Source organism: Coffea eugenioides, chromosome 1, assembly GCF_003713205.1.
Source record: "Coffea eugenioides isolate CCC68of chromosome 1, Ceug_1.0, whole genome shotgun sequence".
Classification (NCBI taxonomy): Eukaryota; Viridiplantae; Streptophyta; class Magnoliopsida; order Gentianales; family Rubiaceae; genus Coffea; species Coffea eugenioides.
In genome coordinates, this window is record NC_040035.1 from 206,327 (window position 1) to 222,270 (window position 15,944).

The 15,944-nt window shown below is 37.3% G+C and overlaps 1 protein-coding gene across 1 annotated transcript; it reads left to right on the forward strand.

Annotated features, from left to right (window-relative positions):
• Positions 1 to 10,533: 10,533 nt before the first annotated feature.
• On the forward strand, positions 10,534 to 11,166 carry LOC113759316 (uncharacterized protein K02A2.6-like). Its single transcript, XM_027301885.1, has one exon. It carries the CDS (start codon positions 10,534 to 10,536, stop codon positions 11,164 to 11,166), a length of 633 nt encoding a protein of 210 aa, XP_027157686.1.
• The last annotated feature ends 4,778 nt before the right edge of the window (positions 11,167 to 15,944 follow it).

A 15,944-nucleotide genomic window follows, 5' to 3' on the forward strand; every position in this document is an offset into this window, starting at 1 on the left:
GTTTGAACAACTCCATTTCCTTTCAGTTTCGAAATTTTAAGATTTGTAACACTTACTTTGAAAAATCGTATCTCATTCTCTATAAGTCCAGAATTGAAAAACTTGGTACCGTTGTAAACCTCATAGAAAATACTAAAAGTCCTTATAAGACAATTTTCCATGATTCCAAACGGAAGGTATCCAAAAATTAGCTCAAATTTGCTGTTCTGGGGCATTGAAGACAGATTTAGGTTGGTTTTTGGCCAACTTTGAAAATTCGGCAAAATTAACTTGATTGGAACTAGCCTTTGAAATTTGGACCTCTATTAGAGTTGCAATCCAAGTTTACAACAAAACAAGTGGAATGAGAAACGGAGTTTTGAGCACTAAGATATGGCAACTCAAAGTTACCAAAATTTCGTTGTGAAACAAGGGTTTTCCAAACTCGAGTCATGAACTTTGGTAATTTAGTCGAGCAGCGAAATGGACTCGGATTGGTACCAAATTTGGTAATATAATATTCCTATATAAAGGGTATCCCTCTATCAAATTTTATGGAAAAATACCTTCGGGAAGGTAGTCAACCAAACAACTAAAGTTTCGAAAAATCCTAAGGCAAAACTGCCTTGAGCTTCTTGTTTTCCATTTCCAAACATTTGGCCAAGGAAAATCCTTCAAACATGATTGATTTGTGCAGGAAAAACCTAAAGAACATTCATGGTACATTTGGTAAGTGTTTTAACTCCAAGAAATTCAATTGGCAAGTCCACACCAAGTCTAGTATCAATTCTGCCCAAAATTTAGGGTTTTCAAGAACAGGGCAAGTTTCATATTTTGATCACAAATCACTCAATTCAACTCAGAATTGAGCATGGTTGGTGGCGTTAGAAAATACATTCATAAAAATATAATTTCACAGAATAAATCATTTTGAAATTCAGCACACAACTAGCTCAAATTCGAGCCTCAAGTTGCAGATTCTGAACTTTGTTCCAGGAAAACAGAGAAACTGGACAGTCATCTTTAAATGGTTGGTACGGGATACTCGAATGGAATCAGGGGGTGTATTTTATACTGTTGAAAATCTGGGAATGTCTAGTTTCAAATGCCACTGACAGTACTTGATTTCAAAGTCGGAGCACAGAGTTATGGACGAAACAAGAAAGCTGTCTGAGCATTACGGGGAAATTTTCCAGGTTTGCTAGCTTTGCGAGATTAATCCATTTGACCAACCCAACCTCAATATTTTTCGATGAAACTTTATACACCATCTAAACAACATATAAACATCATATAAAAGCCATTAGAAACTCAAAATTTCACACCAAAGTGCTCGAACAAAGCAGGGGCAAAATGGTCACTTTTGGTTATTGCACCACCTTGAGTTTCTATCAACAACCCAACATTAATCCACTAGTTTCGGCACTAAATAAACATCATTACCAGAAAAACACCACAAATCAGTCAATACATCCAAGGTGGGAGTTCATAGAGCCCACATTCAAAATTTTCCGACAATAACAAGCCACCCACATGAATTTACAAGCTCATAAGTGCACTACTACTCCCATAAGTTAAGAATTTTAAGGTGGATCATCCATTACCTCAAGTGATGACTTAGGCAGAAATTTTTGTCCTCTTACAGGTCACAAAAACCGTGGAGAGTAGCCCCCTTTTGTAGCTCAAGATGATTACCAAGTGTTTAGCTAAGTATGGGTGAATTTTGGAGTGATTTGGGTAAGAAATGAAGGTGAAATGAAGAAGAAACTTTGGTTCTTTTCTCTTGGTGCTGGACGGCAGCTTTGAGGAGGAAGAAGAATGTTGTTGGCTGATAATGAGGCTTATGTGAGAGGCTTAAGAATATGTGGCTAAGAATGCCACAAAAGTCAACTCTCTCGTGCGCGCGTTTCGTGCCCGATTCCTCTCGAATTTATTTCACTAGTGCACTAAACCTCTAATGCACTTCCATTCATACTATTATTATTCACTCTTAATAGTCCAAAAATAAAGGTCTAAAGTCCCTCAATTAATCGCACGCGTAAAAATGCGTACTTCCAATTTGTGCGCGATAAAGTGGAATTCCCAAGAATTTCTTATAACGATAATATCACTAACTAATAATTGAATACTTAAACATAAAAATACCTATTTCAAGACTAATGTACAAGTCTCCAATTTTCCAAGCTTATTGTATCCTCGAATCGATTATTGTTTCCAAACGCGTATTCACTAATCTCACTTAACGAGCTTTCAAAAATTAAATTTTTGAAACGAGTCATTTTAAAAATATAAGTCATAGTTCCATGTAATTGGGTCTAAAAAGATTTGAAATAAATTATTCAGAGAAAATGGGTGAATAAATACTTAATTAAGCCAGTAGAATAATATAAAATAAGAAAATTTCGGGTCCTCACAGAAGGAGATTGTTCGTACTTTCATCAAGACTCATGATCCACCCTACTTTGAAGAGATCTTTCGCATGACTGGAAGTTCGTTTGCTGCTATTATTAACAAGTTTGAGGAATACGATGACTTTGTCAAAACAGGAAGATTGTTAATGTATTGGCATTAAAATTGCAATCTGATGCTCTACAAAATCAAAACAACAATGGGAAAAAGCCCCCATTCAAGAAGAAAGAAGGAGAAACTGCTTTTATATGGGATCAAGACCCGTCTTTTAGACCCAGAATCTGAAACCATCCCACCTATTTTGTTCCTTACCCGCATTACACTAACTCTCAACTAGTCTACTATACTACTACCCAATTTCATCATTCCCGACCAAGTCACTTGAATACCTCACCGTTACCTCCAACCATACAACCTATCATTCAAAATCACTCCCGTCCCATTGATCATTCCAAATCAATCCTGCAAAATAATAACCCTTCTCAAAATCCTTTTCAAACCAGCGAAATTCAAACTCAAAAGCAATTTCGAACCTTCACCAATTTGGGCCGACCTATTGATCAATTGTATGAATAGTTAAAAGTAGCTGAAAAAATTGGCACCGTTCCTCCCAAACTTTATCGCAAAGGTCTTCCTCCCGGTTATGATGCGCAAGTAATTTGTGCTTATCATTCTAAAAGTCCAGGTCATACCACTGGCAATTGTTGGGATTTATAACATAAAATTCAAGATATGATTGACTCTGGGGACATCCTTCTTAGAAGAAAAGGAGAACAAGGACCGAATGTCAGTAAGAATCATTTACCTAAGCATGGGAGCACTGTGGGAGTTATTATCGCTGATGAAAATTTTATTGATCCCACTCAATACATTATAGATAAAACTGAGGTGTTTGGCGTAATAGAGACTGACCACATGAGAATGAGGAAACTGCTGTCTGTTGAAGAGTCCATGACTAAGGATAATGTTGAGAAAAAGTTGAAATCTTTTGTGTTTGAAAAAGATGAGCCATTTATAGCAGAAGGAGGGCCTTCCGAGGTTGAAGATTCTAAAGCTCCTTTTATTCTGGATCTACCATCTTTTGAATGGGATATATTAGAGCCTGTCATTCTTGAATTTTGGGAACTAATGCGTGTCAGTAACTTGCAAGAGGTGCCATGGAACTGCGAGGAGTCTATTCTGTTGATTGGAGATAAAAAATGCTTAAAGGAAGAGGTATCTACTATTACCACGTTTGGGAGAATTGTGGGAAACTCCGAAATTGATGTTCAGTCCAGGGCCAAAGTTAAATCTCCGACGCCCATGCCTCTTCTGTCTGAAAATGAAGCTGTGGATTTTGGAAAGATGTTGAGGAGAAGTGAGTACAAAATAGTAGAACAGTTGGATAGAATGCCTGCTTAGATTTCTTTTCTGAATCTTCTCTTGACCTCCGAGCTATACAGAGAAGCATTACTCAAAATTCTGAATGAAACTCAAGTCTCAAAGATATTCCGATGGATAAATTTCCTAACATTGTAGGGAATGTACTTACTACTAATCATATCGCCTTCTCCGATGATGATCTGAATGCAGAAGGGATCAGACATAACAGAGCCTTGTATATATCAGTCTGCGGCAATGGACAGCTGTTGCCGAGGGTCTTGGTGTATAATGGGTCAGCGCTGAATATTTGTTCATGGAACACTCTCACCAAACTTGGATTTCTTGACGTTAAACTCCGCGCGTCTGCAACTGTAGTTAGAGGGTTCGATAGTTCAAGGAGGGAATCTATGGGTGAAATAGATCTGGTATTGGAGACAGGCCCTGCTCAATTACAAGTTACTTGCCAAGTAATGGATTTCTCCAGTGTTTACAATATTTTGTTTGGAAGACCTTGGATACATGCTTCCAATTCAGTGACATTTTCTCTACATCAAATGTTGAGATTTATTGTGAATGATCAGCTCATTACTGTGTTTGCTGAGGATGACTGTACCATGATCGTTGATGCAAAATTCAAAGATGAAGACAGAAAAAGGACTCCAATTTCATCTCATCATGTTGTTGATATCGTCTTTGTGAGATAGGTATCCAAAGATAAATCGCTGACTAAATCTGATTTGCCAGAGGCCAATATTATGATGGCTAGAGAGAGATCCGAGGCGGATATGAAATAGAAAAAGGTCTAGGACGGGAATTGCAAGGAATTTTGGAGCCAAAAGAGATCCCGATGCAAAAAGATACATTTGGATTGAAATTTCATCAACTGCTAAGGATAGAAGAGAAATGCAAGCTAGAAAACAAGCTGAAAAGGAGGGTAAGGAAACTAGCTTAAATATCCCACTGCTATACCATACCTTTTCCCGCCCGTCAGAGGTGATTTTGTTAGAAAAGGAGGTTCCTGTTGAAGAAGTTGAAGTTGACTTATCCCAATTATTTGTCGGGACTATTTGTGGAGAGGAGCCATCAGAGAATTCAGAATTTTTGACAATTCCCAGAGGAGCTATTCAAAATTGGACTGCTGATTACCTTCCCTCTCGAAGGAAATTTCGGTAAATTTAAGGAGATTATCTTTTGTCTAGATCATATCCAGATAGGACGGTAGTCTGGATCTTTTGTTAAAAGAAATTGCTTTCATTTTTTTAAACCTTTATTCTCGTTTCAATTAATATAGCTTGTTTTGTTCAAGAAAATTGCTGAAACGGAAATAAAGGTTTGGGCTAGATGTGTCTTTAAATAGCAATCATGTCTGTATATTTATCTTTTTGTGAAGTCTCGATACATTTTGAATTTAATGAAATGGAAGACTTCTCCTGTATTTTCTATTTATTTATTACGTATATTCTATTCTATTTTCAGATGACCACAAATAAAACCCTCTAACCCTTTAGATGTCGCCATTTTGAAATTCGATGGCTGCAACCTCGATATCTCTCATGAACTTGAAATCATGCAATCTGAAATTCAAAACGAGAGCGATACTAAGGAAGAATTTGATTCTATTTCAAGGGATTTAAAATAGTATGAAGAGAAATCCAAACCCAACTTAAAAGAAACAGAAATCATCAATATTGGCACTAAAACGGAGGTTAAAGAAGTTAAAGTCAGCATTCATTTAAATAAGAAACAGAAGGAGGAAATGACTGAATTCTTAATGCTATTTCAAGATGTGTTTGCATGGTCATACGATGATATGCCAGGGATCTCTACAGACATAACGGTTCACAAGTTGCCAACTGATCCAAACTGTTTACCTGTAAAGCAGAAGCCACGTAAATTCAAACCAGAAATGAGTCTCAAGATAAAGGAACAAATTGTGAAATAGCTCAATGCTAAGATAATCATGATGTCTCATTATCCCATCTGGCTATCGAATCCTGTGCCAGTGCTTAAGAAATATGGAGAGGTGCAAGTATGTGTTGATTACAGAGATTTGAATAAGACCAGTCCGAAAGATGATTTTCCTTTACCAAATATTCATATTCTTTTGGACAATACTGTTGGACACGAAATTGAATCTTTTGGTGATTGTTTTGTTAAATATCATCAAATCTTAATGGAAGAGGAAGATAGAGAGAAAACTTATTTTATCATCCCATGGGGAACCTTTTGTTATCGAGTGATACCTTTCGGGTTGAAGAATGTTGGAGCTACTTATTAGAGGACCATGACTATCCTGTTCCATGACATGATTCACAAAGAGATGGAGGTTTACGTGGATGATATCATAATTAAATCAAAGAGGGTTGAGGACCATTTGGTTGATTTAAAGAAGCTGTTTGAAAGGTTGAGAAAATATAATTTGAAGTTGAACCATGCGAAATGTGCTTTTGGAGCCCCAGCTGGCAAATTATTGGATTTTATTGTCAGCAACAAGGGTATAGAGATGGATCCTGCGAAAATAAAAGCAATTCGAAATATGCCCATTCCAAAAACTCAAAAAGATGTGAAGAGTTTTCTTGGAAAGATCAATTTCATTGGCCAATTCATTGCACAGTTAATCTCTACCTGTGAGCCTTTGTTCAAATTATTGAAAAAGAATGCGCCGATGGATTGGAATGAAGATTGTCAGCAAGCTTTCGATAAGATCAAGAATTACTTGTTAAATCCTCCGGTCTTAGTGCCACCTCAGCAATGGAGACCTCTGATTATGTATTTGTCTATTCTTGATGAGGCTGTTGGATGCATTCTGGGATAACATGACGAGTCTGGGAGAAAGGAACAAGCCATCTACTATCTGAGTAAGAAATTTACAGCACATGAGGCCAACTATTCTTTCCGTGAGAGAAGTTGTTGTGCTTTAGCATGGACAGCTCAGAAGTTGAGACAATATTTGCTCGGTTATACCACATACCTGATTTCTCATTCCGATCCTCTAAAATACCTGTTGAAAAAATCGATGCCTACGGGACGTATAACTAAGTGGCAAATGATCCTTCCCGATTTCAACATTGTCTTCACGACACAAAAGGAAATCAAGGGTCAAGCCATAGCTGATCATTTGACAGAAAATCTAAGAGATGGTGATTACTAGCCATTGCATACCTACTTCCCTGATGAAGAAATTCTGCTCATTGGAGCCGTTGAGGACATGAGTGAGCAGTATCCTGGGTGGAGGTTATTTTTTGATGGTGCGTCAAAATCTTTTGAAGCTAGAATTGGAGCAGTTTTAGTGTCACCTGAAGGGAAATACTATCCTGCTACTGCCAAATTACTGTTTCATTGTACCAACAACATGGCCGAGTACGAAGCTTGCATTTTTGGATTCAAATTGGCATTGGATATGGAGATCAAGGACCTGATAGCATTCAGTAATTCTAATTTACTTGTGCACCAGATGTTTAAGCAGTGGGTAACTCGGGATTCAAAAATCATGCTATATCATTATAACTTGCTTAGCTTGGCCAGCAAATTCAGGAATTTGGAACTCAGATGTGACGCCCCGAAAAGAATGAGTGTGAGAACCCGAAAATTTTCTAATTTTCTAGGGTTTATTTTATTTAATCGCCCGCCTTTTCTACATTTTCTTTATTAGAAAAATTCCCCAGATAAATTTTATGAGCAAAGATAGTTTTCAAATGATTTTTCTAGTATCGGTTAGTTTTTGAGAAATTAAGAGCGTATTTTGGACGTGGGACCCGCTAGTGCGGTAAATGCATTATATTTTTGACAACTTGTTGGAATTTTGTATTAAGTGATATTATTTTACAAGGTGTTAAGATATTTGTAATGGAGAGACAAAAAGATAAGTTTTAAACCAAAAAGGTGACAAGTGTCACCTTGTGATTTAATCTTGGACTTTCACCATTATTTCTTACCTTTACTAATACTCAATTTTGACCCAAAAATCATACTATTTCTATGCTTCATGGCCGGCTCTCTCTCAAAGGAAAAGAAGAAAAATCTCTCAACTTTCTAGCTTCTCATCTCACTCAATCTTCAATTCCAACCGATTAAACTTGAATTTACTCCATAAAACCTCTTAGTTTGGTGGAGTTGAGCTTGGTTGTAAAGTTGTTTGGAAAGTTAAGGTGACTAGTTGCTCTATCTCTTGTATTGCTAAGGTGAGTTGTGAAGGACCCCTCTCCTTCCTCTAATGATGTTTTAATATGAGCATGATTGTGTGGCTATCTATGATGATTGGAAATGGTATATAATGATTCTGGAAGGTGGAAAAAGTGGATAATTGCAACCAATTTCTGTTTTGGAAGAAATTTTGGAAAGTTAGGGTTATGATGAATACATTCTGCCCGAATTTATAGCTCCTAGTTAGAGGCCGAATTGGCCTTGCCTTAAAACATGAAAGTTGTAGGTAATGACATTTTAGAGGTGACTACAAAATTTCAGGTCAATCGGAGTAGCGTAGAATGAGAAAATTCGAAATTACTATTGCTGTTCTGGTTTTACCCGAATGTAAGAATTGCGCCTGTAATTGGTTGGTTTGGCTGGAATTACTTCCGAATTGGTTGTTTAGGTCTTCTGATGAAATTTAGCCCTGTTTCTTAGCTTTCAGCTGGTTTTGGAATTTCTGGATTTGGACTTGGATAGCCTGCTTTATGATGTTTCTGCTAGAATGCGTTCTGTGAATCTATTTTTGTGATTCTGGTATGGTATCTTGCATTTTTGACCTGGTTACACTCGAAACTGGGTTGAGTGACCTTCTGTAATATTGTAGCCCTGTCTCTTAGCTTCGAAATGGTGGGTCTTGCACCTTCATCCGAGAATCGTAACGCCTTTGGTACCATTACCGTAAAATGACGTCAAAACCTGTTTTTCTGGTTTTGAGCTTAACTTTCATTTCCGGACTTTTTCCTAGCTTGACTTGTACTAGTACTACTTGGAGCTTGCTGAATGGCTATTGGATGAACTTGTTGTTGTGTGTGTACCTTTGGGTTGGAATGAGGAAATAATGAAGCCATGATGGCTGGAAAAGTTAGTAAATTCAGGGGAAGTGTTGTCCGAACTTTGAAGGGATTTGTTTGCACTGAATTTGTGATCTAGGACTTGGATTTGAGCAAGGCAATGTTATATGCTGGATGATTTCTGAGCCGTGGAGGTGAGTGACCCTAAACTATTTCCAAAGTATTTGTGAAACGTTTCTTGCATTATTTACTTTTGAACTGTTTCCAAAGTTACTTTTGAACTGTTTCCAAAGTTACTTTTGAACTGTTTTCGTGCATATCATGCGTGCTTATATGAGAGTGTTCCTTGTTCGATATATTTCCTTGACTTATTGGCTTGTTATTATGGATTGATAATGTGTTAAGTGCTTTCAATGATTGTTAAAACGAGCTTTCTGGGCGAGTGTGTACTTTATCGCACTCGACCTAAATAAATGTGAAATTTTCATGATTAATGATTAAATGCTACTTGCACATGAATGTAAGCCTTTTGGGCTGAACTGGCCTTTGCCCCTTGTTACCGGTCGTCTCGAGCCAGAAGCGGACTCGGTCGGGCGATTAGGGACCTGGGTGAACGTTTGGTATACTCGAGTATTACCTTTGTAGGTTGGTGAAGGTTGGTGGAGCCTGGACGATGTTCGGGAAAGGTTGAATGAAAAAATGCAATTTCAAATGGAAAAAAAAAAGGAAATGGCAGGAGAACGAACGTATCCTTTTCATGAATGTTACTATCGCTTTCCATTGTACATGTTTCTTGAATTATTGATACTCCATATTTAATGTTTTGTAAATGTTGTAATTGTTTCTGGACTTATCATTTGATTTATGACATTATTGAAATGAACTATTGTTAAACCGATTTGATTACTGATTTTACCGGTTACTCGCTGAGCTTCTAGCTCACCCCAAAAATATTTTATTCCCCTCCACAGGGCTCGTGGCGAAGGAAGGCTTGTTGTGATTTTATTGTTGTGGAATTCCTCTTGTATAATAGTTGGATCATGGATCAGAGTGGCGCAGCGGAAGCGTGGACGCTTCGCTTTTGGATATGTAATTAGTGGAGAATTTAGTGTAATATTTGAGATTTATCTTGTAATCTGTTTGAGGACTGTAGTGAGCGACTGAGTCCCGGAGAGAGCTGGGCAGGCGGCCCGCCGAACCCTCTAGTTCGCCTTAGGGGGAGGTGGGGCTGTCACATCAGACATATTCCCTGCACTCGTAACGCCTTTGCCGATACTTTAGCTACTCTGTCTTCGATGATCCAACATCCAGATGAGCTGGTGATTGAACATATACAAATTCAATTTCAAGATAAGCCAACACATTGTCTAGTTATGGAAAGGGTTGCTAATGGTCATCCCTGGTGTACAGTGATATTAAAGAATTCATTAAAACGCGATCCTACCCTCCTGACGCTGATTCTGTTACAAAAGGTTTCTTATGCAGAATGTCATCGAGATTCTTCTTAAATGGAGAAGTGCTATATAAGAAAACATTTGATTTGGGCCTTCTGAGATGCATTGATGAAGAGGAAGCCGATTATATGATGAATGAAGTGCATAGTGGGGTTTGCGGGTCACATATGAATGGGCATCTACTGGCTAAGAAGATCATGAGATCAAGGTATTTTTGGCTTACTATGTGGCATGACTGTATAGATTTTGTCAGAAAGTGTGTCAAATGTCAGATGCATAGTGATGTCATATGTGCTCCCCCTACAGAACTCTACAGCATGACTGCTCCATAGCCATGTTCAATCTGGGGAATGGATGTGATTGAAGCAATTGATCCTCCTGTTTCGAATGGGCATCGATTCATTCTAGTGATGATTGAATATTTCACCAAATGGGTTGAAACTACATCCTATAAGCATGTGACTAAGAAAGTGGTGTCAGATTTTTTGAGAAATAACATCATCTGTCGTTTTGACATACCGGAGACATTGATCACCGATAATACTAAAAACCTCAATAACGACATGGTGGATGGACTATGTGAACAGTTTAAAGTCAGACATCGAAATTCTGCCATTTACAGGCCTCAGATGAATGGAGCCATTGAAGCCACAAATAAGAATTTGAAGAAAATCATTCGTAAGATGACTAAAGCACACCGAGATTGGCATGAGAAGCTGCCTTATGCATTGATGGCGTACAGAACTACTATCAGGACTTCTACCGGAGTAACTCCTTACTCTCTTATGTATGGAATGGAAGCAGTATTGCCTGCAAAAGTTGAAATTCCTTCCTTACACATTTTAATAGAAGTTCAGATAGAAGATGTTGAATTGGTCAGAGAACACTATGAGCAGTTGTCTCTAATTGATGAAAAAAGGTTGAATGCCGTCTGTCATGGACAATGTTATCAGCAACGAATGGCTCGGATTTACAACAAATAGGTTAAGCTCCGTTTGTTTGAAGTTGGAGAAAAGGTCTTAAAACGGATTCTTCCAATGCAAGAGGAGGCTAAAGGAAAGTTTACTCCCAATTGGCAAGGACCATTCACTGTTAAAAAAGTGTTATCCGGAGGAGCGCTTATCTTTATGGAAATGGACGGTCAAGTTTTTTCCCAACCAATCAATGCAGATATGTGCAAAAAAAATTTCATTTAATTACAAATTTTTTTTAAATACTGCAAGAGACGGATTTAAGGCAGACTTTCTCTTATTTCTCCACTTCGATATCCTATCCCTAACTTTTTCCTTTTGACTTTTCAGAATCACCTTCCTTTTTTTTCTTGGCAGTCCCTTAAGATCACTAACCCTATACTGGGGCAATTTTGTTTCATTAAAAAAAAAGAAAAAAAGAAGAAAAAAGTAGAAAAAAGAGAAGAAAAGAAAAAATAGAGAAATTTGGTTAGAATTAAACTGGGGAAAATTTTATCTCTTTCCAACCTTAGATCGAAGCTAATTTTTCGAAAGAATACTATCTCAAATGATTGCAAACCCATCATATAATCCGCTGTCAAGCCTTTCTAGTCTTAACCTTTCCTTTACTACTCTATCCAATTCTAAACACAAGAGCCAAAATTGACGATTTTTATCTTTTGCAGTACTTTGGAAAAAAAATTTTAATCAACTGGCAAATGATGTAAATACAACTTTTCTGAAACATATCAGAGATAAGTGTCTCACTGATACCACAAATTCTCAAAATATGACTGGATTGATACAGTTGGGGTTAAAAATTGTCTTGTCTATGTCTCAAGGTGAAGACCTGAAAGGGCACCTTCTTTAAAAAAAAAAAGAGAGAAAGAAAAAGAAGAAAAGGAAAAAAACAAGAAAAGAAAAAAAAACAAAAAGAGTGGGGGTAATTTTTGTGAAAACCTGAAAGGGTACTAAGGTAAGGTTTTGGAATACAAGAGGATCATAAACACAGAACAAGATGTTGAGGTCTGAAAGCCGGTGACTATGTTGATTTCGGTCTCTATCATGCTGTTGTTCTTTTGCCGACAATGAATTCCAAAATGGAGGACGTCGAAGGGGTCAGATAAAGCATTTTCTTCATCAAAGGCCGTCCTCTAAATATGTATCCAACTTTTAATCCTTGGATCCATATTCAAAAATTCAACAATTTTGTTTTGCTATTTTATTTACTATTTCATTCATTTATTCTGTATCATTGTTTATTTCATATCAGCATTATTGCATGATGAATATTACATTTTTTCAATTGTTTATATTTCTCATTTATTGGGTCTCATTTAAAAGACAATCGCCTATAATTTATCACAAAAGAGTCAGAAAATTGAAGGTCCTATGATAATAAAGCATGGATAATTGATATTAGAAAGTTGCAAAAATTCTGAAGGGATTGTGGACCAAATCTAAGGAAGTGATTTGTCGATATTGAAACTCATGTTTACACAGCTCTCAAGGCAAAGGAATCACATTGTGGTGGCAGTGTTTCTATCATAGTTGTTTCTTTTCCTTTTTTCCTTTTTGCAGGAAAAATTATGTGACACAATACTGGTTTAGTTGAGTATGATTCACACTGGGGCAAACGGTAGAAGGATTGAGCTCCGGGTTTTGCTGTACATTTCCTCAGAAAGAAAAGAAAAATCATTATTTTCTTTCTTTTAAAGTTCGAAAAATCAAAAGAGTTGTAAATCCACCAACTAAGTTTTTCTTGGTCTATTACCTTTTGAGCAACATGTAGTCTGATCTTTCAGTTTAATAGCATAGAACTTGTCTTTTCATTTCTTTCACTATCTAATTGGGTTCGAGGTTTATCCCACCAATTTGTATTTAAATTGGGTTCAGGTTGTATCCCACCAATCTCGACAGACTAGGGTTTAATCCCATTGACCGTTTTATTTTATTGGATTCGGGTTGTATCCCACCAATCTCGGCAGACTCGGGTTTTATCCCATTGACCGTTTTATTTTATTGGACTCAGGTTGTATCCCACCAATCTCGGGTTTTATCCCACAGACCGTTTTATTTTGTTGGGTTTGGATTGTATCCCACCAATCTCGGTAGGTTCGGGTTTTATCCTACTAACCGTTTTATTTTGTTGGGTTTGGATTGTATCTGTGACAGCCCCACCTCACCCCAATGCGAACCAAAGGGTTCGGCGGACCGCCTGGCCAACTCTCGCCGAGTCTACGGATCTGGAACAAATGGAAACCCTACCAAACGCTCAAAGGAACTTCGAAAAGAGAAACATTCAGAACCCAATTGAGCCGAATAAAAGATACAATCAATCTTTGCCACAACGTTCCCACGAAAAAAATCAAAACGAAAAGAAAGTGCCGCCAGGACCACTAAGCTAATCACACCCTGAAATACTTGTTCCAAAAGATAATACAGTGTTCGAGCGCTACAACGACTGTTAAAAAGAAACGAAACGAAGAATGAAAACAAGCCGCAGATGAACAGTGACTGCAACGTCACAATCTGGCCGAATTCTTAGCCGGATTGGAGGCAGTAGCTCAACCGAAAAATTTTCCCTGCATATCCGGCAAAGAACAGGCCGGATACTTGGCCGGATTTTGTGAACATTAACCTCCAAAAATTTTCTGCTTTCCTCGATCAACCTTCGCACTCGTCCAAAATCCAACCAAATATGAGTAAACTTTGTCTAACATGAGAAAATGTACATTCCCAAATACATATGCTACATAAACATGAGGAAACTCTTTAAAATATACATATTATTCAGTTTACACATCCAAAGGAAACTTTGTATTAAAATACATTTAGGGTTTCCAAATTGTCGAGGAGCTATACCAAAATAACAAAAGAATTTCTAACTAACTCAACTCATTCTTCAAAACATCGAAGTTCCAAAAGATTGTTCCCTGTAAGGAAAACAAGGATAACGGAACGGGGTGAGTTAGAAGCTCAATGAGGTACCAAAAGTATAAACAGTAGAAATCATGAGGAATCACGTTTAGGGCACATATACACATCAAATAAGAGAAATGAATGAACACCATAAATTAAAGGATACAGGTGGCTCTCAGGAGCCAACTTCCCGTTGCAATACTTGATCCAACCTCGTTGACCCTCCGTCAACGTTTAATGAAACACACATGTCCGTAGACCCCGCTTACGCCAAAATCCCGTTCACCAAGCATACCCCTTACCGGGCCCGAACGCCAAACAGGAACAGGAATGGTAATACTCGAGTATACCGGAAATCCAGAGTCTCCAATACCCAAAGATTTCCCAAGAACAGGCACCCATGGATTGTCAATTTTGTGAGAACCCGTACTTTTCCCAATTTTTTTAGGGTTTTATTTATTTAATGGCTTGTTTTCTGCGTTTTCTTTAGTAGGGAAATTTTCTAGATATTTTTAATGAGCAGATATAGTTTTTGGATGATTTTTCTAGTATCAAATAGGTTTTGAGAAATTAAGAGTGTATACCGGATGTGGGACCCATTAGGGCGAAAAGTTCGGAAAAATTCGACCAATTAGGTTAAGTTCCGGATACTGGGTGAAATTTATCGGGTGTTAAGAGATAAGTAGAGGAGGTGAAGTGATTGATGTGAGAGGGAAAAAGAAGGATAGGAATGCATTAATGAAGTGACAAGTGTCACCTTAAGAGTGGTGGTCACTTATTTGACTTATTTGACTTTTTGACCTTTCTTACCTGTGAGGCCCCAGTTCGTTCTACGTTGAGATATTCATTATTTGGGCGGTAACGTTTGGTTTTGGGAGTATTTCGAAAACCCTAAGTAGGGATTAAGATTTAAACCCTAAGTTCCGGTTAAGATTGAAAACCCGTTTTTTCTACATTTTCTTTATTAGAAAATTCCCTAGATAATTTTTATTGAGTAAATAGAGTTTTTAGATGATTTTTCTAGTATTAGTTAGTTTTTGAGAAATTAAGAACGTATATCGGATATGGGACCCACTAGTGCGAAAAGTTCGGAAAAATTCGGCCAATAAGGTTAAGTTTCGGATACTGTGTAAAATTTATCGGGTGTTAAGAGATAAGTAGTGTGTGTGAAGTGATTGATGTGAGAGAGAAAAGAAAGATAAGAAGGCATTAATGGAGGTGACAAGTGTCACTTTCCTATTGGTTGGACTTTAAGAATTACTATTTACTTTCTTGACTTTTTTGACCAAAGGATTAAATATAAAAAAAAATGCCCAAAATTCACCATTTTTCTCTTCCTTGTGGCCGGGTCTCTCCTTGCAAAGAAGAAGGAAATTCCACCAACTTTCAAGCTTCCATAAGCTTCAATCTTCTATAAACAAAAGCTTAGACTAGATTTCACTCCATAAAATCCTATCTTCTAGTGCTAGTAAGGATTGTAGTGAAGTTTGTTTGAAGAGCTAAGTGTCCAACACCTCTCTACATCTCTTGTTCTTAGGTAAGTGATGTTTTACTACTTCCTTATACTTAATGATGGTTATTTTGTGCTTAATGGTGGCATAAGTGTTAGAATATATGATTTATTTCTTGATTTGAAGAGTTTTGGTGAAGTTTTCCATTTTATGATGAATTTTCTGGTTTAAAATGAATGGGATGTTGTGGCCTTGTATGATGATTGGCAATGGACTATAATAACTCTAGTAGGTGTGAATTGTTGATAAATGCAATCAATTATGGATTTGGATGGAAAAATGGAAAGTTAGGGTTTATAAAATCCCAATTCTGTCCGGTTTTGGATCATAGGGTTAGAGGCCGAATTGGACTTTGCTCAAAACATGAAAGTTGTAGGT